The 27,608-nt window shown below is 39.2% G+C and overlaps 1 protein-coding gene and 1 long non-coding RNA gene across 2 annotated transcripts; one reads left to right on the plus strand and one right to left on the minus strand.

Moving 5' to 3' along the window:
- Positions 1–17,017: 17,017 nt before the first annotated feature.
- LOC106868405 (uncharacterized) lies at positions 17,018–17,711 on the minus strand. The gene is made up of 2 exons (XR_016238739.1): positions 17,575–17,711; positions 17,018–17,144 (listed from the first exon to the last, which is right to left on the minus strand). It is a non-coding gene; the product is annotated as an uncharacterized LOC106868405 (long non-coding RNA).
- Positions 17,712–17,931: 220 nt separating this feature from the next.
- Positions 17,932–26,602, plus strand: LOC128251042 (uncharacterized). The gene is made up of 2 exons (XM_052977343.2): positions 17,932–18,069; positions 25,365–26,602. Exon 2 carries the CDS (start codon positions 25,696–25,698, stop codon positions 26,542–26,544), a length of 849 nt encoding a protein of 282 aa, XP_052833303.1. The 5' UTR covers positions 17,932–18,069; positions 25,365–25,695; the 3' UTR covers positions 26,545–26,602.
- The last annotated feature ends 1,006 nt before the right edge of the window (positions 26,603–27,608 follow it).

Here is a 27,608-nt window from a genome sequence, read left to right on the forward strand (position 1 = left end):
GTGGTAAGTCATTCTCCCAAAGATATTCTGTAACTACACACAAATGTATTCATACTGGAGAGAAACCATAACACTGTGATATCTATATTAAATCATTTTCTTGGTCATTTCACTAGACTCAAATGTTTTCATATAGGAGAGAAACCATACCACTGTGATATGTGGCAAATCATTCACTCAAAAATATTCTGTAACTGCACATAAACGTATTCATACAGGAGAGAAGCAACATTACTGTGGTAAATCATTCTCTCAAAGATATTTTGTATCTGCACACAAATGTATTCATACTGGAGAGAAGCCATATCACTAATATCGGTGGCAATCATTCTCTTGTATTGGTCACTTAGCTAGTCACATATGACAAATTTGTTGTTGGCACTCCGTCGCTTACGACGTCGAGGGTTCCAGTTGATCCGATCAACGGAACAGCCTGCTCGTGAAATTAACGTGCAAGTGGCTGAGCACTCCACAGATACATGTACTCTTAATGTAGTTCTCGGGGATATTCAGCGTGATACAGTGTGACAAGGCTGACCCTTTGAATTACAAGCACAACAGAAACAGGAAGTAAGAGTGAGAGAAAGTTGTGGTGAAAGAGTACAGCAGGGTTCGCCACCATCTCCTGCCGGAGCCTCGTGGAGCTTTAGGTGTTTTCACTCAATAAACACTCAGAACGCCCAGTATGGGAATCGAAACCCCGAGTCCGCTGCCCCAACCACTGGGCCATTGCGCCTTCACAATATGACAAATTATTCTCTCAAAAAAGTGACTTAAGATGTAGGGATTCATACAGAAAAGTAACTGCATAAATGTGAAAATTGAGGTTGTGGTAAATAAAGTCCTGCATATTTGTGAATGAAATTGTTTCCTTTATCAGAACAATTAATTTCATGAATATAAATAATTTCCTGATTTCAATCAAAAGGCCAAATTTTGATGGACTGAAACTAGGACCATCATCATCATCATTTAATGTTTGCCTTCCATGCTGACATCTGCTGGCCAAGTAGAAGACTACACCAGGATTCTGTGTCTGTTTTGGCATGGTTTTTACTGCTGGATGCCAACCACTTTAATGTGGACTGGATGCATTTTACGTAGCACCAGCACTAACAGGGTCACCAAGTAACTTTGCAGGACAAGGAATGTTTGAGAAGGGAGGGGCATCAGAGGAGGTGCTTGCTAATCTACCTTTGCTTTCAATCTTTCATTGCATAATACAAATATACAAACTTCTGCTTGAACTACTTTTTTTTGCATTAACGACATTCCTTTGAATACCACATTGGATTATTACCAACAGAATGGAAGTGATAAGTGAAAAAAAATTCCCCTGTATCGGAGTGGAAGATCTCAGCAAAATTATTCCTTCAGAAAATGGTTATAAGTTGTATATGCGAGGCCTTTTAATGTTGAAATATAAAATGAGTGGAAGGTAATTATGGAAAAGTAGATGTTAAAAATGATGATTAGGACTGCAACATTTACACATCTATTGAATTCTCTTATGTTGATGGGTGGGAATGAAATACTTTAGAAACGTCTAATGAAGAGTAGATGAAGTTTGATTTAAGGCAGCGAGCTGGCAGAAATGTAAGCACGCCAATCAAATACTTAGCAGTATTTTGTTTGCCTTTACATTCTGAGTTCAAATTCTGCCACGGTCAGCTTTGCCTTTCATCCTTTCAGGGTCGATAAATTAAGTACCAGTTGCATACTGGGGATGACCTAATCAACTGGCCCCCTCCCCACAAAATTCGAGCCTTGTGCCTAGAGTAGAAAAGAATTTTGATTAGAATTGAACCTACATACAGATTTAGAATTGTATGTGATGGCTGAAAATTCAGTTAACTGACTTGACAACCTAATATGGTAATAAACTAATTTAAAAAGGCATTGGTTGGACAGGGCTGTGAAGGACACTTACCCAAGGTGCCATGCAGCAACATTGAACCTGAATGCATGTGGTTGGGAAGCAAACTTAGCAACAGATCACTGCCTGGGCCTACAGTCAAATGGTTATTCTAGTAATACTTTTGTTGAACTATGAGGTTATTGAGCAGTGAAAGGACAAACGTATATGTGTGTGTGTATATATATATATATATATATATAGATGAGGCAATGCTGAAGAGTTCCTGGCTTTGGTTTCAGAAAATACAGGAGGGTCAGTTAATTATGATTTTAATCAACATATTCCCCTCTCAGATTCACACTTATTGCAACGATCTGTCAGTTTTTCTAAACCTTGTAAAAGAACTAAGAAGGTTGGGCCCTCCAGCTAGGCCTTTTGCAAACTTCTTAAAGCCAGGAACTTTTTAGTACACCCTCATATATATATATATATATATATATATATATATATATATATATATATATATATATATAGAGAGAGAGAGAGAGAGAGAGAGAGAGAGAGAGAGAGAGAGAGATGCTGCTGGCTTCTACACAGTTTGTCTTCCAGATCCACTCACAAAACATCAGACCACCCTGGGGCTATAGTAGAACACATTTGTCCAAGGTGCCACTCAGTGACTAAACCCAAAACGATGTTGAGAAGTGAGCTACATAACCACACAGTCATGCCCAATAGAATACATTTGGCTGTTTTAAAAGTGTCATCCATCATCCAAAGGGGAGCAAGTGCTAGTTTCTCGATGTTACATGTCATGAGTACAAGAACCTTGTTTTCTAATCAGGGATGGCTCACCGGCAAAAATGTTTTGCAACATTAGAGGGACCTCTGCATCAATGTCTTTAGTGCAGAATTTAACATTGAGCATGCTGAATTAATTTTATTTTCTAGTGAGGAGGCGCAAAGGCCCAGTGGACTCGCGGTTTCGATTCCCAGACCTGGCATTATGAGTGTTTATTGAGTGAAAACACCTAAAGCTCCACGAGGCTCCGGCAGGGGATGGTGGCAAACCCTGTGGTACTCTTTCACCACAACTTTCTCTCACTCCTACTTCCTGTTTCTGTTGTGCCTGTAATTCAAAGTGGTCAGCCTTGTCACACTGTGTCACGTTGAATATCCCCAAGAACTACGTTAAGGGTACACGTGTCTGTGGAGTGCCCAGCCACTTGCACGTTAATTTCACGAGCAGGCTGTTCCGTTGTTCGGATCAACTGGAACCCTCGACATCGTAAGCGACGGAGTGCCAACAACAACATTTTCTAGTGAAGTGTATTTTTGAAGGCATGTAAGCTGTTGCGGGTGTGGAGAGGCAGAAATCATACCTCGCAGCAAATGTGATGACTGAGACTTGAAAAATCAGAATAACAAATTTTGTAATATTTTAAGGAATAAATCAGAAAAAATGGGTTTTAAAACATTTATTTACAAATGGAGTTTATTGAGTGCTTTGAATTTGTTCTATTTTCTGATGAAATGCATTTTTTGAAGATCAGTATGCAGGAGTCATACAAAGCTGGATGATTTGACAAGGGAGACATCCTGTAATTTCTTACCTACATTTTCACTCTGTTCACAATACTTGTTGTACCTACTTGGAGAAAGTCGTTGAACTTTACCAGGTCTTGGATTCCAGACCTCAGTCTTGCGAGAGTTGATTTGTGTTGGCTATAATTTTTGTTGTGTTATTAATATTGTTGTTCATTGCGTTTGCTGGTTTCCCCGTAAGGGAAACATTTAAAAAATCGATTGACAATTTAGTTGTGTAATGTGACCCTCCCCTTCACAGGGGAGGGAGATATATGCAATTACTACAATATTGAACTTTAAACTTTGCCTAGGAAAAAAAAAAAAAAAGGTTTAATTTTTTGCATTGATGCAAAATTATGTCTTCGTCAGAAGAAATTGTTTCGAAAAAAATGAATTTTGCCGCCGCTGTAGGCGGACAAGAACATATTGATGTGAATATGGAAAAGATAAGGAAATATTTTGAAATGATCTCGGAAGTAAATGGGGAGAGTTAGGTTTCGTCTCCCAGTGAGGCAATTAACAATATTAAAGAACGTACTATAATATACAAAACAGAAGAAAACCTTCGAATTTTTGGAAGAAAGCATGGTGGAAAAATGCCTCGGGCATGTCATGAAAGAAGTGAAATATTTAGCTCGTGGTACCAAATACGCAACAGTTGAAGCCAGGTTTGAGTTGATTGAGAGAGCACAGAATCTCTCGGCTCAAACCCTAACAAGTGGCAAAATAATGTTGTTGCCACTTTATCTGGGATGAAGGACGTCCCGGATAAAGATTCAATATATACCGCCAGAGGTAGAAGTAGAGTGTATAATAGAGGAAAAAATCCACATAATTCAGGTAACAAGAAATGGCCCAACAAACTAGAAAGGGCAGACCCTTGAGATATTGGTGCAGGCTTCCAGCCTCCACTTAGAAGACTTACCCGAGTCCATAAACATAAATGACAAAATCATTCCAATCTATTGCGGAAAGAAGGGGCACCTAAGGTCCAAATGCCCGAAAAAGAAGGAAGTTGAGGAACAAAATAAAGAAGTGGCACCACAGGTTGAAGAGGCAGTCACACAACCAGTGACCACAGTGGCAGCATTGACAGTTACTAAGTCGGTGGCTGACGCAACTAAGAAATATAGTCCGATAACCCAACCGGTGTCACCAGAGGTGTCACCAATACGCAACCAACCACCAGTGAGGATGGCACCGATGGCCTCGGAGACCGTTCTAAAAGCTGTATCGGCATTATCCGACAAGATCCAACTGGTGACTCAGCCAGTAACTATAGAGACGGCGCCGACAACAATGGAGGTCGTTACGAAGCCGGCGTCCGCCTCAAACAACAAGCCAACGACATCGAAGGCCAAGGAGGCCTATATTCAGCCAACAAGCACAGAAGCGGCACCAAAGGCCACGGAGACTGGCATGAGGTCTGTGACAAGCTCTGAAAACCAAGCCCCTCAGAGTAATGTGGAGGGAGCACTCGCGAACAAGGAAGCAGCCTTATCAAATGAGTCACCCTCAAGCGAAACAAGTGAGACAAGTTTCAAGGAGGTGACTAGAAAAAGAAGTAAGAGGAAGGATTCCCCCCTACCTCTGAACATGAAATTGAAAAAAAAAAAAAAAAAATGAACAACGAACCCATATAAAAGCTTAGTAGACTTTAAGAAAGACAAAAAGATCATGATACAGTATAGAACGAAGAACAAATATCTAGACGGGGTTATTAAACCCCATCTAGAATCAAATGTGTATTTCTTAAATGATACCAAGGAGGCCATTACAACTGTACTATGATTTGAGGAAAAGTCATCCAGAAGATATTCAGATATTACAAAACCCAACAGAGATGTTTGACCTGCCGGTTGAACCCTTCGACGAAGACAGTGGCCAAGTGGAAGAAGACAAAAGGGAAATCCTCTCGAAACGAACCCTTGAAAGATGTGTATAAAGGGAGCTGTGCTTGCATAGCCAGTCAAAAAAGAAAAAAGAAAAAAGAAAGATAAGATAGAAAGAAGAAAAAGGAAAAAATGAGAAAAAAAAAAAGGAAGAAATAAAAGGAAAATAACTGGCGGGTTAATAAATTGAACCCTGAACATTTTCATCTAAATCATTTTAATTTTTAACTTTAAAAATATATAATTAATTTTTAAACTCATACACATCGTCCAAAGTTTTGCAAGATTTGTGTATGTCTGTCCAAAGTCCTTTGTTTTGTCCCTTCTATGTATAACCTTTATGGTTAATAAAGAAAAACGTTGAACTTTACCAGAAGTATGAATTGCTTTGGTTAACCTATTTAAGATTTGCTCAGCCAAAAAACGGCATTAATTCACCCCATATTTCAAACAGGTGTTGCTAATAATGGTGAATATGAGAAACTAATAGAGTATTGAAAGACTGAAAAGCAAGAATATTAAATTTTTAAATATTTCAAGGGAAAATACTGAGGAGAAGTGGTATTAAAAAGTTTATTTACAATTTTTTAAAGGGATTTTGGGTGATTGTGTTGAATTTGTTTAATAGTTTGAAAAAGTGTACTTCTTTGAAGTTCACCTTTTTGCTGAAAGTGGAGAGGCACAAGGTGTACAAAGCTAAATGATCCAGTGGAGAAGATAACTTGTATTTTTATGCTTGTCTCATCACATTATCTGAAATTTTCAAAACATTCATTATATTTGCATATGGGCAATGGTTGTGCTCAACAATTATATTTTGCAGTATATTTCATCCATTAAAATGTTTGCTTATTGCTTGGCTTCTGAAATTGAATGGTTTTTCTTGTCTTTGCAGCACCTTTCATAATTATCTTCCTCATAGCCTTTTTTATGAAGGAACAACTTTCCTGAGATCTCTGACTCTGGTGTAGAGAACTTTTTGTGTAGGCAACCCCTATATTACAACTAGAACAGTATAGTGCCAGACATATTTTCATCAAAGCATTACTTCTTTTAGAGAATGCACCGAACCACCCAGCAAACTTAGATAACCTTTTTGATAATGTGAGGGCTGAATATATCCCCCAAAATATAACTTCTTTGCTCCAGCCAAAAGACCAAAGTATGATAGCTAATTTCAAAGTATATTATATGAAAAGAACTTTCAAACAACTTTTGACAGGGAAGAAATTCAGCATAATGGATGCTGTACATAACTTTGAATAGTGCTTGCAAAAGTATATGGCCAGACTGTATCCATGACATTGCAGAAAGTCTACATCAAATTCAAAAAGATATTGCAATACTTTATAGAAGACAAAGTGATTCAGTTGCTAGCATCCTAGAGAAAAATTTATCTAACAAGGTGCTGATGCTTTTAAAATAAGAACAAGCTGAAAATACAGGCAAGACAAAAGAAGCTCCACCTACACCACTTTAATTACAAAAATTATTGCTAAATGTTTAGCAGTTATAGAGGAAGATCTGCAGGTTTTTGCTTATAGTAATCCTAATCATGTAACACAAAAATTACAAAAGGAGTTTACAATGAGCGCAGTTCCTATTCTGAGCTGTGCAAAGAAATAATGCATCGAGCTGGCAGAATCGTTAGCACGATTGGAAGACGGCCCATTTCCAACCTGCACTTTGCAGATGAAAATGAACTGATAGGAAATAGTGAAGCAGAACTACAGAACCACCAAACTGGAAAAACTATTAGGAGCATACAAGATGGAGATCAGCTCAAAAAGAGCAAAATCCGGGTTAATAGTAACATCCAAAACACAGCAACTAACATCATGCTAAACTGAGAGAGACTTGATGAAGTGGACACTTTCAAGTATTTAGGATCCACACTGACCATAGATAACAAATCTCAAAAGGAGATAACAATACTTAGCTTCGCCTCTGCTGCCACGATAAAACTGAACAGCATATGGAAAAATAATTCCATTAGTTTTCCAACAAGATCCTGGTAACTTTGATTTTCTTTTATAGGTTTGAGAGCTGAACTCTTACAGCTGACATGGAGTGAAAAATCCAGGCATTTGAGCACAAGTGCTTAAAGAGGCTACAAAACATCTTGTACACAGAGCACAAAACAGCTTTGTTTGGCAGCAAGTCAACAAATACACCGGTAGGTAAGAACCATTCGTTGCTCAGGTAAAAAAACAGAAGCTTGCATGGTATGGTCATGTATCCCGTCACAACTCCCTGCTTAAAACCATTCTTGAGGGTACAGTTGATGGAGGATAAAAGAGGCAGACAGAAAATCCTGGTTTGACAACATCAAGGACTGGACAGGTCACAACAAAGTGGACCTACTACAATTGACAGAACAGAGACTAGTGGTGACAGATGACTATGAAAGCATCGAGAATGGTATCCCAATGACTGGCTGCATCAGTTATTGATGATACCAACCACACAACTGCCATTTCCACCACCATTATCGATGCCAGCACAGTCAGTCAACATCAGCTACTACTACCATCCTCACCACCACAACCCTTACCAGTACTTCACCATTACAACCCAGCAATAGGATGACTAACATCTCTGCCCAACCAAATTCACCAGGAACAACCCTTACCACACCATTCCCAGAATCATTCACCTCTAAATCTTCCGTAAACAAACAATTGCCACATATCCCACCCACACAAACAAAATGGTACCCAAAATTCCCTCTGTGAGAGGATGTGTTTGTGACAAGACCGTCTTTTCATTCACCTCCCAGAAACTAGATGCATCAACTATGGAACATCAATGAACAGACAACCACATCACACTCCTCTTACACAGACAAAACGGAATCCCAATATCTGCCGCTATTCTCACGAGAGAATATGATTGCAACAAAGCTGCCCTTTTACCCACCTACCAGTAACTAGATGCTCCATTAGTAAATATAGTGGCACTGAGAAAAGTGGTAATGGTGAGAGTGCTCCCCACAACAGATTCAACTATGCCAAACCTGCTTCTTATTCCAACCACAACAATAACTGTATCACCTACTACAGCAAAAATGATTCCTTTGCCCATCATAAATCAGGGAACAGACAACCAAGCTAAAAAAACAAAGGTAATAACAACATTGTGACCACATCCAGCAGTGACTCTAGAGACAAAACTTCTCTTTTAGCCATGCTGAATCTGGCGAAAGAAATTCAGAGAAGTATCCAACCTCTACTACCAATCCAAGGTGAAAAACACCCTTGCTACTGCCATTGAGTAGCAACAACAAACACAATGAAGCTGCTGCCTTAACGACATTCCTCCTTAAAGCCCAAGGTAACAACCCAGCCATCAGGGCTCAAAAATGGAAAATACCCCACACTGAGGGATGGATTGCAGCACACTCACGTCCAATCCCTTTCTTTGTTCTAACTGAAACCCACCTAAATGACGTTCATTTAGAGGCTGAACTGAAAATCAAAGACTTCACTGCCATTTGCCCTGATCGGGCAGGCCGAAGAAAGGGTAGAGTTGGTGTTTCCCTCCATGATTCTTTCAGTGCAGAGGCCAAGAACCTTTTCTCCAACAGTTACTGCAAATCAATCTCTGTACACAACAAGGGTAAAGACCTGCCTGTCATTGGGCTCTACAGACTCCCACAAGCACTCTTACACTATTTCCAAGTGAAGATGAAATCTTTCCTCCTGCAATGCAACCCAGGAAATATTCTGATGATGGGTGACTTTAACCTATCCTCTGTAGATTGGTCCACTAATATCGTTAGACCAAGAAGCTTCACCTCAAGCTCAGACAAAGCAGCAGTGGAATTACTTTTCAAATTTATGGATATTTTTTTCTTGTCACAACTTGTCCATGAACCAACCAGAAACAACCAAAGTGTCTTAGATCTAGTGCTAAGCAATCATGCTAACACTATCCCTAACATCACAGTGGAAAGAACCTGCCTGTCTGATCATGATATACTACTCTATAACCTCAATCTTCAGCATCCAAAAATTTGGCATAAATCACTAACTCCAGTGCACCCATTTGATAACATGAATTTACACAGGTCAAACTGGAGAGCGATCACTCAAGACTTATCGCAGATGGACTGGTCCTTCACCCTTGCTTCCTCGAATACCACAACAAACACAAACGCATGGCAACTATTTTCTTGGACACAGTCATCTACATACACTCAAAAACACATCCTCATGACTCATAAATAACAGTAGACGCAGGATTCCAAAACAGAAAAGCGCTCACCAGGAGAATAAAAAGAATAAACTGAAAAATCAATAATCTAAAATACCACCATCAGCAGCATCACCTCCAATCGAGAACATTAACAACCTTGGAATCAAAGAAGCAACAGCTGTAGAGGAAGCCTTGGCTATTAAAAACATCAAGAATAATCCTAAGGTTTTTTTTACTATTGTAGTGAACACTTCTCTCACTATAAATATTAACAAGTGCGGGCGTAGCAGAAAGCAACTCATTCCCTGTCATCACCTGACTGACTATTCTTTGCGCGGGTAAATTATCTCCATTTGCCCCCAGGATGCAAATCGACCAACCACAGCCCCTAATAAGGTCACGTGAGAGTGTTTCTTCTAATGCTTTCCTGGAGCCCCTATTTTCCTATAAATAGCCTAAATTATCCCTGCCAATTCGTCGCGGCTCAGATCTTAGATCTGGTCGTTCTGACCACACACGCGTAACACAGCACCAACCAACCAGCCAGTTCCAGCGACGACATCGACACCATCGTCCAACTACGACTACAAGCATCGCCGCCAGCGTCAACATGACTCTACACGTACACAAGCTACCAACAGCTAACTGCAGCTTTTCAGCCCTGTTTGTGTGAATCGCCTCACCACGAAATTAACAGCCAGAATTCAGCCTGCGAAGAACATCTGTATTCAAGAACCCGGCCCGGCATAGAAGCCCTAACATCACGACGAGTGATCGCTCTGCCCCAACGCTTTAACTTCTTATATACAGACACTTACCACTGTGTACTTTAACTAAGAACTGGTAAATTCCTTATACGTGTTACTGACTCTTATCAATACTTGTATCTTTCGCATTCACATACATGTATTACTCGCACACTCTTTTGTTTACATGACAGCCAGTCTTATGTGTTTTATTATGTCGCATTCACACACACACACAGACATACAATATAATGCTCTAATAAATCTTACTGTTATTCATCTCTATCGGTTGCGTCCTATCTTGTCCTTCCTGGCATTTCTAAGTTCTCTATGTTATAGAATTATAACATTTATCATTTTATATTTTTTGTGTCGACCGTGTGACGTGTTGAAAAAGGAGCCCTGTTTTTCCATTCGTCACCATTTCTCCTTTTGGTTCGTACAATCGTTCTTACAAACTGGTGACCCCGACGTGATACGATTCATACAGTCTTCTGATCTGTACAGCCAACGTGATACGATTCATACAGCCCTTCTGATCTGTACAGCCAACGTGATCCTGTTCACACAGATTCACTTAAAATGGTGACTAAATGCCAGTATAGACCAACCGTTCTTTCAGTTTTTTCACTACACTCTTTTGCAAAAACACATAAGACCACAGTTTCCTCTATCAGCCCACTGGTTGACAGAAATGGCATCCTTCACAGTGATGCCAAAGACATGTCTGAGATTCTGCAAAGTCAAAACTGCTCTGTTTTCATTGACTCAAAGCAGCTTTGCTTCATTGAATTCTCAGCATGTCCTTTCTGACATAACCGTCAATGCTACTAACATCATAACAGCAATAAAAGAAATCAAACATGAATCAGAAGTGGGTCCTGACATGTTCCCTGCTTTAGTGCTGAAAGAATGCAGACAGCAACTTGCAAATCTCCGGAGGAGATAACTGGATGCCGGTTTTATCCCTCAAAACTTTCTCTCCCAGTCAGTCATTCCTGTCTTTAAAAAGAGGAATAAATCTCCTCTTGTAAACTACTGTCCAATCTCACTCAACTCACATATCATCAAAATGCTTGAGAGAGTGTTGAGCTCAAGAATAACAGCCTTCCTAAAGCAAAGTCATCTTCTAAATTGCAACCAGCATGGCTTTCATGGTGGGAGGGACTGTCTAACACAGCTCCTCCTCCACCACTTTGATGACATCTTAAATGCACTAAGTGAGGGCTCCAATGCTGATGTCATTTACCTTGATTTCAGCAAGGCCTTTGACAGAGTTGACCACAATATACTGTTAAGGAAACTATCCAACGCTGGAGTCTGTGGAAAGCTACTTCAATGGATTAAGTATTTCCGAATAAACAGGACCCAGCGTATTGTGGTTGATGCCATCCACTCAAGACCAGCAAAAAATCATCGGCAGAGTCCTGCATGGTACTGTGCTGGGTCCACTTTTTATTGTCTATATCAATGACATTGCAGATTCCACTGAAAATAGCACCATTAAAATATTAGCAGATGACTAAGCTTCAGAAAGTCATTAAGGGAGCATATGATCAAATGATGCTTCAATCGGACCTATGCGCAGTAACCCACTGGGCACAAAAAAAAAAACAAAGAACAATATGCAGCTGAACAAAGAAAAATTTGGGCTCGTCCACTTTGGAAGAGAGGACACACTCAAACAACCATATACACTTCTGTCAGATCTACTTGAACCGTCGGATAATATGAGAAACTTAGGTGTAACTGCCGACAGCAACTGTAGCTGGAGTGTGCTCATGGATCCACAGAACTTTTCAATCTAGTGATCAATGAAACCATCATCCTTCTCTTCTCCACATTTGCTAGGCCCCACCTCAAATACTGCTGCCCATTGTGGTCCCCCTACAAAAAAGACATAATGAGGATTGAAGCACCATAAAAATCAAGTGCTAAAAAACTAAATGGCATGACAAGACTTGATTATTGGGCTCGACTTAAACAGCTGAAACCCTATTCTCTGCAACGCCACCATGAAAAATATATTACTTGCACCATGTGGAAAATATTCCACCAATATTATGCAAATGATATCGGTATTATGTTTGCAATTCACCCAAGACTAGGCCCCTGTGCAATGTGTCCCCTACATAAGAACATTGCAACACAATCTCTTCACTACAAATGGTCCTGCTCTTTTCAATGTTATTCCGAAAGTAGAAAAAAACCCATAGCTTTCAAACAGTACCTGGACAAATTCCTCCAGGAAATACCGGATAAAACACATACACCTGGATATGTCTGAGTCAACAACAACTCTGCTTGAGTGGTTCATAGTATCCTGAAATAATTAAAAGACTTTTCTAGGTAGTGCTTTTGAGTTAGTCATAGCCTGGGCCAACAATAGCTGAAACCAATCTAAGTTATCTAAGTTGTATATCGGGATTATGCAGAGTGAAGACGAAGGGAGATAAGCAAGTACACGAGTCTAATCAATCAATCAAACTTCGGTCTTTAGATTGGTTTATACATTTATAATGTGGGTAGATCTCCACCGTTTGACAAAGAGTTTTCAGTTGTTTGGTCAACTGAATTAACATGTATTCCAAAGACATTTGTGCCATTAACATAATTCAGGTAAAATATAGGCACAGGTGTGGCTACATGGTTAAATAGAGTTTGGGTCCATCCCCACTACATGGCATCTTGGGCAAGTGATGTTTACTAAAGGCTCTGGTCTACCAAAGTATAGCGAATATTATGTGAAGAGAAACTGAAATAAGCTCATCATATATGTGTTAGTGTTTCCTTTTCCTGACAGAGTGATGGCTGTAGGTGAGTGTTACCATCATGCAAATGGTATCATTTGTTTCCAGTCTCCCATGAAAATATATCCAACAAGGGAAATATATTACCTTAGCTGGAAACAGATGAGAGTCGGTGACATGAAAGGCATCCAGCCATATGAAATTGACAAAATCAGTCTGCAGCACGGGAGAGCATGGACATACACACAAACACACACATCATTGTTTAACGTCCATATACATATGTACACACATACAAAAGGGTGCTGAAAGTTCTGGGCTTCGGGTAACAGAAAATACAGTAGGAATCAGTTAATTATGATTCAATTCAGTATATTCCCCCCTCTCAGATTCACACACTTATTGCAGTGGTCCTTACATTTTTCTAAGCCCTGTAAAAGAACTCAGAAGATTGGTCACCCAATCAGGCCTTTTACAATACCTTTTCAGTATTCCTTGTATATGTATATATGTGTGTGTATGTGCATATACCTGTAAATATATAAACAGAACACTAATGCATGCATACAATGCATTTGTGTGTATACATTTCATGTATCTTCTAAGTCTTACACTGATGTTTGTTATCTCAGATTATCTGACATTGGCATCGAACAATTGTCTACATCAGATACATCATCAATATTTATTATCTTTTAAAGACCATAAAGATGTCTATGCAGAACAAATATAATTTGATCGATGTAAATCTGTGATGGAATTACTCTCTAATAGTTTTCCGTGTGAACAGAGAAATAGCAATATCTCGCTTAATCACTATCCAGAATATCTACAAGATGATTTTGCAGGTTAACTGAACATGGATTACAAATTACAGAGGAGCTTGTAAGAGCTGTACATATTGATAAAGATCATAGTTGGTGGAAATTCAAATATTTGTTAAGAAACAACTATGAACAGAGTTCAATATTGTGGTTCAAAGAGAAATAAGTACGGAAAATAAATTGTAGGAGAATGAGGTTAAATTTAAAGCATAATTTAAGGATTCTCCTGAGGGTATAAAGAAAAGGACAAGTAAAACATCGTAACACTGTGATATCTCTAAGAAGATATTTTACCAAAAATGTAACTTCATTAAACACAAACGTATCCACACAGAGAAGCCATATCACTTACATTTGTGGTAAACCATTCTCTTAGATCGGTAGCTTAACATCTCACAAACGTATTCATATGGGAGCAAAATATTTTACTGTAATATCTGTGGCCAACCATTCTCTCAAAATGGTAACTTAATCATTCATCAACGTGTGAATAATTATTATTGGTGCTTAAAAAAATGTAATTGCAAAGGCTAGCAATAAGCAAACTTTTCATTTGGACAGCATATGCTGAAAAGAAATTGTTAAGCATGTCCATTGTCCAAATGCAAAAATAGCAATGATTTTGAAATTTGCAATCAATGAGAAAATGCAGGAAGAAAATAAAAAGAAATCCTTAGCTTTGTACAACTTGTGACTCTCCTCTTAAGAGAGTGCGCTGAACTTCAAAATATGCACTTTATCAGGAACACATTCAATACATTGAAAGTCCCTCCTGAAAATAATAAATATTTTAAAACTGATTTTCCTCTCATTTTTCCCTGAATTGTTTCAAAAGTTAGTATTCCAAGTTCTTTGAGCCCTTGAAATTCATGTTTCAATTGGCACCAGTTTATAATACATAAAACCTTTCCAATAACTGGGTTGTGGAATTAGTGCAAATGCTTCCTTGGATGAAATGATTTTAAGGTGTTTCAGAGGAGCTGACATTTAGTTGAGAAAAAATGTCATCTGTTAATCTGAAATTATAGAGAAAAAAGAAAAAAATATTGATAGACACAGAGGATACTGAAAATGTAGCAGTACAATCTATAGTCATTGTCTACTCTCCCCAGCACTCCATCAAACTCATATTACTCCTTTATTCATCTGTGCGTGCCACAAAAAGTGATATTGGTTTTACTTGACTCAACAGGTTTTCTCAAGCATATCATATCGCATGACACATCAGGGGTACTCTTAACTGGGCTGGACATGCATGGCTGTGATTTCACTTTAGTTGCCAGGTCTTCTCAATCACAGCATATCTCCAAAGGTCTCAGTCCCCTGTCACTGCCTCTGTGAGCCCCAATGTTCAAAGGTCATGCTTCACCATTTCATCCCATGACTTCCTGGGCCTACCTCTTCCACAGTTAGAGAGTGACACACTTCCTCACACAGCTGTCCTCATCCATCAGAGTTGTCTCTCTTGCACACCACATTTGATGCTTCTTATACCCAACTTTTCTCTCAGGGTGCTTACACTGTCGTGTATGCATACTGACATTACACATCCAGTGGATCATACTAGCTTCATAGCTTTCAAGCCTATGCATGTCCTCAGCAGTCATGGCCCATGTTTCACTACTGTGTAGCATGGATGTTCACACACATGCATCATACAGTCTACTTTTCATCCTGAGCAAAAAGCCTTCAGTTGCCAGCAGAGGTAGGAGCTCCCTGAACTTTGCCTCCCAAAGTTTTTCACTGAAGGGAAAACCTTGTAAGATCTTGACCTTTTCCTTCACCATGAGCTAGTGATAACCTATTCTGAAAGTTTACTGAGTAAAGTTTGGAGACAGGGGTAATAGAGAAAATTTTTTTTAAATTGTGTCAGCAAAGAGACAGAACGTGACTAAGATTTTGTAAAGCTGAGGACAAAATCACAAACTTTTAAGTTGAAAATATAGGAAGCTGAAGAATTACTATTTTCATTTTTGATGGTGAGGTAGTTGGGTGTGTGGTCAACCTCAATTTGCTAAGTGTTAAGTAAAATAATGTTGTTGATATTAACTTCAGATTTTGTGCCCTGTTCACGTTTCTCTCCTTAAGAGTGATTATCTAGCAGGATTATCTAGTAGTTGGGACAATGGAAAAAATGCTCTGCAAATATTTGTTCCAACTCATTACATTCTGAGTTCAAATCCTGCTGCATCCTTTCAGTGTTTATAAATTAAAGTACCAGTCAAGCATTGGGGTTGACAGCATCAACCAAACCACACATCCCAACATTACTATCCTTATGCCCAAATCAGAAGCAACTGTCTTGTTAATCTGTTGATGACATTTCCTATAATGGACAACTATTACAACAACATTTTAACACAGTGAAGAGAGAGAGAGAGAGAGAGAGAGAGAGAAAGAAAGACCAAGAAAAATACAAAAGGAAATTGAAAATATTTCACATTATTTCATTTTACAATGGTGTCTCATAAAAAAGATAAAAAGTGAAAGCAAAGAAACAAGCTGTTTAGCAACAGTGAGGCTGTAGAAATAATCAAATGGTTTAGGGTAAAGAAGCTCGCTTTGCAACTATGAGGTTTCAAGTTCAGTCCCTCTGCATGGCACCTTTAAGTAAGTGTCGTCTACTTGAGTGAATTTGATAGATGGAAACTGTGAAGAAAGCTCATCGTGTGCGTCTATTTCACCGCTTAACAACCAGTTTTGTTTTGTTTACATCCCTGTAACTTAGCAGTTTGGCAAAAACCAATGATACAATATGTTCCAGATTTGAAATAAATAAGTACTAAGAGTAACTTGTTCGACTAAATCGCTGAAGGATGGTTGCAGTCGAAAACTGATGCAAGTAATAAATAAACTGAAGCCCTGACAGAAGATATTTCTGGAAGTTATGAGGGAACAAATTCGGTGGGAAATACATCTGTGGTAATGCCCCAATATTCTAAATGTTTTTAAACGCGTTCGCTCATTTGCGCAGAAGCACAGCCAAACGTCATGAATCTTTTTTCTATTATACGTAGACAACAACAAAAATGGAAATCGCAGTTTTGAAAAAAAACCTCTTGTAATGTGAGGAACAAAATACGGTTCACCTACCTCTTAATGTTGGCTATCCAGTAGCGTTCAATCCATACCCCGCTCGCCTCGCGTCCAAACGCATCTGTTCACCACGACTGCCCAGAGGACAGAAGACCCAAGTTAGTCTTCAGCAGCCTCACTTTATCGTTTCCTCTTCCGGCTGTTGACGTCACTTGCCCTTTCCATTCGGTTGGCCTCATTCCCGAAACTTCAAGCTTCCAAAATTCCAATTTTTAAATATATAAAAATATATTCAATCGGAAATAAAAAAGCAGAATAAAATAATAGAACATAAGAGATTTTGCAACTTAATGTACATTTTTTTGAATTAACATAAATGGGAAAGTATTTAACCACCATCATCATTACTATGACCACCGCCTAAACTGTGACAAGTAATAAAGTCACAATTCCCATCATCAACAGCAACAAATTCAACTGCATTCATCATCAAAATATAATTTTAGAAAAAAGAATGCAGAGTCTTTTTGTCAGAATCGGAATCTCCCTTGCTCAAAATGTCGGAATCTGTAAAAAAGAAAAAAAGGGGTGGTGTTATTCACACTCGTCGTTTATGTGACCTCTTCAGTTTTGTATCAAAGGACGTTGTTTTACGCAAACATTGGACAACTTTACCTGACTTACTTCTCCAGCTTGTATCACGACGTTCACAAAGAAGAAGAGAACGGAAAATATCTCTTCTTAACTCAAACAAGCAAGCATATGCAAATTGACAGAGGACACCTGCGTAGTTTAACGCTTGGTGAATGAACAGACAGCGCCTAGAGACCTTCTGACGTCATTTCCGCCTTTAATGCCATCCTATTAAACCATCAATGTCAGTCACTTATCACATCATTGCTGAGACAAGAGACAAAATTGCTGGATATTTTACATGATGTGATATTTGAAAACAAAAGAAGGTTAATTAGAAAGAAAGATTTTTTTATTAAAAAAAGAAAAACGTTAAAAACAATGGAAGGGGATGTAACATGGGTTGTCTTTCGTTTTTAAAACGGATTTTTGAAACATGCGCATTATATATATAAACTGTTCGTTTCCGTTATTTTATCGTTTGACACTTGGTTTGACCTCTTTCAGCTGCCACTTTCACGGCACCATTATTTGTGAAACATTTCTGTAAGTATTTTTGATAGGTTTAAGTATTAAAATATTTAATTAATGAAAGTCTAAATGCCAGCGGACTTTCAGTATAGATGTCCCACAAAAGTTAGAATTTCCCCGTTTTTGTCGGGATTTTTTATAACTTTTTCCCGTTCCTGACATTTTAAAGCAATTGGAAGGAAGGAGCTGTAAAACCATATTTAATATTCCGTATTTTCAAACATCTCCAAGCATCTTTATTATGCCTTTGAAAACAGCAGTTGCCACTAAAGTGTCTTTTGGGGGGTGGGTACATATTTCCAAGGCTAATTATCCTTTCTACTTTAGGCACGTCCTGAAATTTTGGGCATAACTACAGGGTTTTACCCCCCAGACTTTGGGAGGTCATAACTTTCAGAAAAATAAATATTTTTTAATGAAATTTTCTATGCATATAGTATTTACTATGTAGAATCCGAATATACAAAAAATTCCGGTGAAAGTGTTTTGGAATGGGGGTGGGGGACAATTTTCGGAAATTCCAACAGAGTCCACTTAAATTCTTCTTAACTTCCAGGAAAATTAATATTTTTTCGTGAAAGTTTCTACAAATATACCTTGATGTATGTACATTTCGAGCATGTAGGAATTTTGAAGGAAACAACTGCAGGTTATTTTTGAGAAGCGTTCCCCACTCGGTGGTGTTTCGGAGCAAGTCGTCCATATTTGTTTCATTTTTCTCAGAGAGAGCGATTGGAACAGGGGGCTTATCTTTTGAAGTCGGCGTGAAGCGGAGGAATTGATGTGTGTGTGTGTGTTTGATGTGGTGTTTGTGTGAAGTTGTTTTGTTAGTGTGTGTGAAGGGACAGCGCAATGGTGCTTGTGTGTGTGTGATTGAGAGAGAAGGATAACTGAATTTTTTTTTACTATTACTTTTTGAAATGAGTGATTGACAGAGAGAGAATGGCTTCAGTGACAAATACGCACACACACACACACACACAAAAACAGCGTTTCTTTAGGAGCGCACCTTTCCAAGAAAATGACGCCTAGCTTTTTTTTAAATTATGAAAATGGGAAATATATCCAAAATAAATGAAATATGCAAAAAATTAGGACGATACATCTGTAAGGAACGCGTTTAAACGCATCACACAGTCGAACACACAATAATATATCGAAGATGATATACATGATATGTTATGCGACGATAACATAGATGACCAGCAATGAAAGACCACAACCGTATTAGATGAATAACAGAGATATTTATTGTAGCGTTAAAGATGTATGTCTGTGTGAGAGTGTGAATGCGACATATAAGAACATAATCAAAGACAGGCCGTCATGCAAAGAAAAGTGTGTATGTGAGTGATACATGTATGTGTATGTGAAATATTACAGCAGAGAAAAAGAGAGTCAATAACACGTGAGCAATTATACCAGTTCTTGGGTACACAATAATATGAATCTGTATGTGAAGTGAGTTGGCTGAGTGTGGCAGAGCTGATCACTAGTTGTGATGTCGTGGCATCGATGCCAGGCCGTGATTCTTGTTATACAGATGTTCGTCGCTGGCTGAGAATTTCTTGTCTGTTTAAGAACTCTTGTCTGTTTATTTACTGTGGTGAAGCTGAGTCACCTAACAGAATCGAAGAGAGAGATGTGCCGCGGAAGTTTAGTTTGGTGTACATAGAAAGTCGTGTTGACGCTGGTGGTGTAGAGGCTGCTTGGTAGTAATCGTGTTGGTCATGACGATGATGCTGGATAGTAGTCGTAGACTCTTGTTGCTGATGTGGCGACGGCGGAGGTCATCGTGGCTGGATGAAGCTGCTGAAGTGGTCGCTGGCTGCTGCTGCTGTTGTGTGGTACACGGAACAGTTCTCAAAGAGAAACTGGACCGAGACAATTTGGTGGGTATGAGTTGATCTATTTATAGCGTTAAGGGGGCTCACCAGATAGCAGAAATATACTCTATCACGTGACCTTATTAAGGGCTGTGATTGGTCAGTTTGCGTTCTGGCGGGAACGGTTCGAAGAAGTTGCCGATTCGAATAATGATCAGTCACATGATGACAAGGAATGGGTTCTCTACTACGCTTGCATTTATTTATATTTAAATGAGAAGATTGTATGTAATGGCGATAGTAGTTTGTATCTAATGGCGGGAGGTAGTTTCACTACACATCTATTTTTAAATATTTTATACTAAAAAATAAAACACGGAAAACGGGCACTCGTGAATATAAACAAACATGTCAGACGATGTATCAGATATATATATATATATATATATATATATATATATATATATATATAAATATATATATACAAATAATTAGAGAGGCATCAAGCTGTTAGATCAGGTTATGAAAGTTACAGAGAGGGTCATAGCCCAACTAATTAGGGAGCGAATCAATTTAGATGAGATGCAGTTTGGGTTCGTGCCAGGTAAAAGCACTACTGATGCCTTATTTCTAGTGAGACAGTTGCAGGAGAAATACCTAGCTATGGATAAACCTCTGTACCTGGCTTTCGTTGACATGGAGAAAGCCTTTGACAGGGTCCCCCAATCCCTTATCTGGTGGTCAATGAGGAAACTTGGGATAGAAGGATGGTTAGTGAGAGCTGTGCGAGCCATGTACAGAGATGCTGCCAGTAAGGTGAGGGTTGGAAATGAGTACAGCAATGAATTCCGGGTAGAGGTAGGGGTCCACCAAGGTTCCGTCCTCAGCCCTCTTATTTCTCATAGTCCTCCAGGCAATCACAGAGGAGTTCGAGACACGTTGCCCCTGGGAGCTCCTCTATGCTGATGACCTTGCCCTAATTGCGGAGTCACTATCAGAACTAGAGGAGAAGTTTCAGGTGTGGAAGCAAGGTCTAGAATTGAAGGGCCTTAGAGTCAACCCAGCTAAAACCAAAATCCTAATAAGTAGGAAGGTAGATAAAACACAAACCCCTTCAGGTAGATGGCCCTGCTCAGTATGTAGAAAAGGAGTAGGTAGTAACTCTATAAGATGTACCCGGTGCAAGCTATGGACACATAAGAGGTGCAGCAACATCAAAGGCAGGTTAACTAGCAAGTTAGTTTTTGTTTGTGGCAGATGTTCAGGTGCAATAAAGACTGTAAACAAACAGGAAACAACTTCTATCTCATTCCAGGGTGAAAAACTAGAGGTAGTCGATAGCTTCCGCTATCTGGGCGAACAAGTTAGTAGTGGGGGTGGGTGTGCTGAAAGTGTAGCTGCTAGAATAAGAATAGCCTGGGCAAAGTTTAGAGAGCTCTTACCCCTGCTGGCGACAAAGGGACTCTCACTCAGAGTAAAAGGCAGACTGTATGACGCATGCGTACGAACAGCCATGCTACATGGCAGTGAAACATGGGCTGTAACTGCTGAGGACATACGTAAGCTCGCAAGGAATGAAGCCAGTATGCTCCGTTGGATGTGTAATGTCAATGTGAATACCCGTCAGAGTGTAAGTATCTTGAGAGGAAAGCTGAACATTAGAAGCATCAGTTGTGGTGTGCAAGAGAGACGATTGCGCTGGTATGGACATGTGGTGAGAATGGATGAGGATAGCTGTGTGAAAAAGTGCCACACCCTAACAGTTGAGAGAACCCGTGGAATAGGTAGGCCCAGGAAGGCCTGGGCTGAGGTGGTGAGGCAAGACCTTCGTACATTGGGCCTCACCGAGGTGATGACTACTGACCGAGACCTTTGGAAATGTGCTGTGCGTGAGAAGACCCGGCAAGCCAACTAAGATCGTTGCCAGTGCCCCTGGACTGGCTCTTGTGCGGGTGGCACATGAGATGCACCATTTTGAGCGTGGCCGTTGCCAGTACCGCCTGACTGGCTCCCGTAGGATTTTCGAGTGAGATCGTTGCCAGTGCCCCTGGACTGGCTTGTGCGGGTGGCACATAAAAGACACCATTTCGAGCGTGGCCGTTTTCGTGCGGGTGACACGTAAAAGCACCCACTACACTCTGAGTGGTTGGCGTTAGGAAGGGCATCCAGCTGTAGAAACTCTGCCAAATTAGATTGGAGCCTGGTGTTGCCATCCGGTTTCACCAGTCCTCAGTCAAATCGTCCAACCCATGCTAGCATGGAAAGCGGACGTTAAACGATGATGATGATGATGATGATGATATATATACACACATACATGTGTGTTTGCGTATATGTATCCATATGTATATATATATGTGTGTGTGTATATGCGTATATATGTGTATGTGTGTGTGTGTGTGTGTCATCATCATCATCATCATCATCGTTTAACGTCCGCTTTCCATGCTAGCATGGGTTGGACGATTTGACTGAGGACTGGTGAAACCGGATGGCAACACCAGGCTCCAGTCTGATTTGGCAGAGTTTCTACAGCTGGATGCCCTTCCTAACGCCAACCACTCAGAGAGTGTAGTGGGTGCTTTTACGTGTCACCCGCACGAAAACGGCCACGCTCGAAATGGTGTCTTTTATGTGCCACCCGCACAAGCCAGTCCAGGGGCACTGGCAACGATCTCGCTCGAAAATCCTACAGAAGCCAGTCAGGCGGTACTGGCAACGGCCACGCTCAAAATGGTGCATCTCATGTGCCACCCGCACAAGAACCAGTCCAGGGGCACTGGCAACGATCTTACTTGGCTTGCCGGGTCTTCTCACGCACAGCCCATTTCCAAAGGTCTCGGTCCGTAGTCATCGCCTCGGTGAGGCCCAATGTACGAAGGTCTTGCCTCACCACCTCAGCCCAGGTCTTCCTGGGCCTACCTCTTCCACGGGTTCCCTCAACTGTTAGGGTGTGGCACTTTTTCACGCAGCTATCCTCCTCCATTCTCACCACATGTCCATACCAGCGCAATCGTCTCTCTTGCACGCCACAACTGATGCTTCTAATGTTCAAAGGCACATGGCTCAGCGGTTAGCGCATTGAGGTTGTGAATTCGATTCTCGGACCGGGCTGCATGTTGTGTTTTTGAGCATGACACTTTATTTCACTTTTGGTTCACTCAGCTGTAGAAATGAGTTGCCTTTCCCTTAGATATCATCGGTGATGTGGAGAGGGGAGGCTGGTATGCATGGGCGATTGCTGGCTTTCCATAAAAACAACCCTAGGTTATGCGTTTGCCCGTGAGGCAACTTTCCGCCCAGACTTGTGCCTCAGAGGGGAACCTCTCAGGTGCACCCATGGTCATTCGTGACCGATGGAGTCGAGTTATATATATATATATATGTATTTACAGGGGTTGGACAAATTATATGGAAAAACCTAGCATCATAATTTTGAAATATCTACAAAACCGTCAAAAGCTTGTTTATTTTTATGTTTTTTTTTTTATTTATTATTAGTGTTGCTTATTATGTTTTGCTAAAATTGCTGTTTCTTTTCAATTATCATCAGAAAAAAGTAATCAAAATTCATTAAAATGACAGATCTATCTGATTCTCAAAGAGGTCAAATTGTTGGTGCTTGTATGACAGGCGCTAGCGTAACAAAAACAGCTGAAGTGTTTGGTGTATCAAGAAGTACTGTCTTGAAAGTAATGACAGCCTTTGAGGAAGAGGGGAAAAAAACCTCCTCATCAAAACAAAACTCCGGAAGAAAACCAAACCTTTCAGATAGAGACCATCGAACTCTTACGTGAATTGTTGGAAAGAATCACAAAAGTACAGCTTCCAAAATTACTGCAGAGCTTAATGACAACCTCTAGAACCCAGTTTCCGCAAAAACTGTTCGCTGGGAGCTGCACAAAGCCGGATTTCATGGGAGGGCTGCAATCAGAAAACAACTACTTTCAAAAACAAATGTTGCAAAGTGTTTAGAGTGCAGTAAAAACCTACAGAATTGGTCCCTGGAACAGTGGAAGAATGTTATTTTCTCGGACGAGTCATCCTTTGCCTTATTTCTGACCACCGGCCGAGTATACATGTGGAGACAGCCAAAAGAAGCATTTGACCCATACTGCCTTCTTCCAACTGTTAAACATGGAGGAGGATCTGTGATGATCTGGAGTGCTATATCTTGGAAATCCAGCAGCCCAATGGTTTCCCTTCATGGCAGAATTAATAGTTAAGACTATGTAAGCATTTTGTCTGATCATATTCATCCTATGGTTGCAGAACTGTTCCCAGAGGGAAACGCAATCTTTCAGGATGATAATGCACCAATTCGTACAGCTAAAGTTGTTACTGAATGGCACGAGGAACATTCTAGTGAAGTTGAACATCTGATCTGGCCACTACAGTCCCCAGATCTCAATATTATTGAACATTTATGGTGCATTTTAGAAAAACAAGTAAGGAGTTGATATCCTCCACCATCATCACTACAAGAACTGGAGACTGTTTTACCTGAAGAATGGACAAAATTCCTTTGGAAACAATTCAAACTTTGTATGAGTCCATACCTCATAGAATTCAAGCTGTAATTATTGCCAAAGGCGGTCCTACTCCATGTTAAAATAATGTGTGTGTGTGTATATATCTATCTATCTATATATATATATAGATCACATCTTGTGTCTATTAAGACCTAAATTGTTCTCAACATGAAATATAGCAGCATACCAAAACGTGAGTGGGCAAGACATTTAGAATCACCTAAAAAAGCATTCTTAAACAGGAACCGGTTTCGGATTTAACAAATTCTTACCATTTGTCTATTCCTCTTCAGCCTGATTTGTAATGTAACCGCAATCATCAGAATCGTATACAGAGTTGCCCACTGCCATGGCTGCGCGTGCATATGGTTCTGCTAATTACAGCTTAATGGTAAAATTCAAAAGTCTTTGTTTTGGCGCGCTCTGCTATATTTCATGTTGAGAACAATTTAGGTCTTAATAGACACAAGATGTGATCTATTTCTAGCGCATTAATTGTCCACGTTAGTGGTCGACGTTATTTTTTAAAATGTACCTTAATCCCCTGAGATTGCAGATAATATTTCTGAATCTCTTTGATTCTTTAGATGTGCTGGCCTCCTGATAATTAATCGATATTAATTAATATATGAATAATTACCAGATTTTATAATATTATATATATATATATATATATATATATATATATATATATATGTATGTGTGTGTGTGTGCATATATGTATGTGTGTGTGTGTGTGCATATATGTATGTGTGTGTGTGTGTGTGGATATATGTATGTTTGTATGTATATGTGTGTGTATATATATGTATGTTTGTATGTATATGTGTGTATATATATATATATATATATATTGATATTGAGTTTATCTACAAATACATGTAATGCATGCATAAGTGTGTGTGTGTGTATTTTATGTAATCTCTATGTCTTCCACTGTTTATTATTTCAGATTATCTGATGACATTGGCATTAAAGAAGAGTTTACATCAGATACATCATCGTTATCAACTTTTATTAATGAAAAGATGTAATCCAGCTATAATCCAGTCGATATAAATCCAAACTCTTGACCAGTTGTAAATTTCTCATACCCATTCCTGAAATGATTATGAGTTTGTATGCTAATTAAACAGGGACTACATATTAGAGTGGTGCTTGTAAATAGCTTTACATATTGACAAAGACTGCAGTTTATGGAAATATGACCATGGAAATATGTTAGAAATCAATTAAGAAAAAATACAAAAACATCTGAATGTTGTCATGAAAGAAGAATAATTATGGAAAATGAATTGTCTGAGAAGAAGGTTAAATTTAAAACACAATCTAAAAGGTTTGATTCAGCTGATGGTGTAAAGAAACGAACAGGTAAAATATACTGTTGTGATATCTGTAAGAAAATATTCTCTCAAAAATGCAACCTCGATGTACACAAACGTATTCACACAGGAAATAAACCGTATCATTGTGATATCTGTGGTAAATCATTCTCTCACAAAGGTACTTTAACATCTCACAAACGTATTCATACAGGAGAAAAGCCATATGACTGTGATATCTGTGGTAAATCATTCTCTCAGAAAGGTCACCTAATTACTCACCAACTTATTCACACAGCAGAAAAACCACATCACTGTGATATCTGTGGTAAATCATATTCACGTGGGATTACCTTAACTAGACACACACGTATTCACACTGGAGAGAAACCGTATCACTGTGATATCTGTGGTAAATCATTCTCGCAAAAGGGTCACCTAATTACTCACCAGCGTATTCATACAGAAGGAAAACCATATCACTGTGATATCTGTGGTAAATCATTCTCTCGTGAAAATAACTTAACTAGACATGAACGTATTCATACAGGAGAAAAACCATTCCAGTGTGATGTATGTGGTAAATCATTCTCTGAATGTGGTGTCTTAACGTTGCACGTACGTAGTCATACAGGAGAGAAACCATATTGCTGTGACATCTGCGGTAAATCATTCTCTGTAACAAGTACCTTAACTAAACACAAACTCACTCATACAGGAATAAAACCATATCTCTGTGATGTCTGTGGGAAATCATTCTCTCAAAAAATTCACTTAACTACACACGTAGGTATTCATGCAGAAAAGTGACTGTATTAATGTTAAAATTAAGACTGTATTAAATAAAATCCTTCATATTTGTCATTCAGATTGTTTTATTTTCCTCATTAGCAGTCACATAATTTTATAGATATGCCATATTTTCTGGTGTATAAACCATGCTTATTTTATAATGAAATGTATTAAAAAAGTGCTCTGCATCTAATGCTGCCATATTATGGATGGGAGGATAAGTGTTGTAGGCTAAGGAGCTGGATGAATGTACATTTGCCAGGCATTTCTTCATAAATTTTTGAAAGTGAAAGTCTTTTTTTAAAGTCTTGCAGTTGTCTAAGGCACAGAAACACATAACCAAAAAAGATTAAAAGATAACTATATATATATATATATATATATATATATATATATATATATATATATAAACAAAACAGAAAATGGAACAAGAAAGGAACAGGTGACAACAAAACATCCAGACAGTTAAACAATACAAAAAAGAACAGGAAAAACAAGGATGGGTCATTTGGAGCTTTCTATCTTCAGTTGAGATCCACATCGTCATTGTAGTTTCAGCCAGTTCCAATCTGGCCAGCCCCAAGAAAATCTAAGCTAAAAGTACTAGATTCTTTGGAAGAAAGCAATCAAATGTATATGAAAACAAGGACGAAAAAACGTAGAAATGGTACACAATTACAAATACAAACAACAGGTGTATTTCGACTGAGGATGAATTAAATTAAGCTGGCGTGTGTGGAAGTGAAGCCTTACGGCAGGGACATAAGAGATGACAGGCATGGGAAGGAATAGAGATGTTGCACGGATGGTAATCGAACCAAGAAAGAAAGGTCATGCTTGGCCGAATACCAGTCATGTGGAGAGAGAAGAGAAAGATAGGGGACAGAGGGATTGAAGAATTAGGGAGGGTCGAGAAAAAGAATGGAAAGAGATAGTGAGGTAAAGGAGGGGGGAAGTGTTGAGAAAGAAGGGAAAGCCAAGAAATATGAGAGAGGGGGAACGAGAAAAAGTAGAAAGAATGAAGAAAGTGTGAAGAGATTAAAAGAGCTGTATAGAATTTATATATATATAGTTACATTATA

This window comes from Octopus bimaculoides, chromosome 28 (assembly GCF_046866305.1).
Source record: "Octopus bimaculoides isolate indiv1 chromosome 28, ASM4686630v1, whole genome shotgun sequence".
Lineage (NCBI taxonomy): Eukaryota > Metazoa > Mollusca > Cephalopoda > Octopoda > Octopodidae > Octopus > Octopus bimaculoides.

Coding starts and splice junctions, on each gene's coding strand:
- LOC128251042 (XM_052977343.2), top strand. CDS start 25,696: ATGGAAAATGAATTGTCTGAGAAGAAGGTTAAATTTAAAACACAATCT.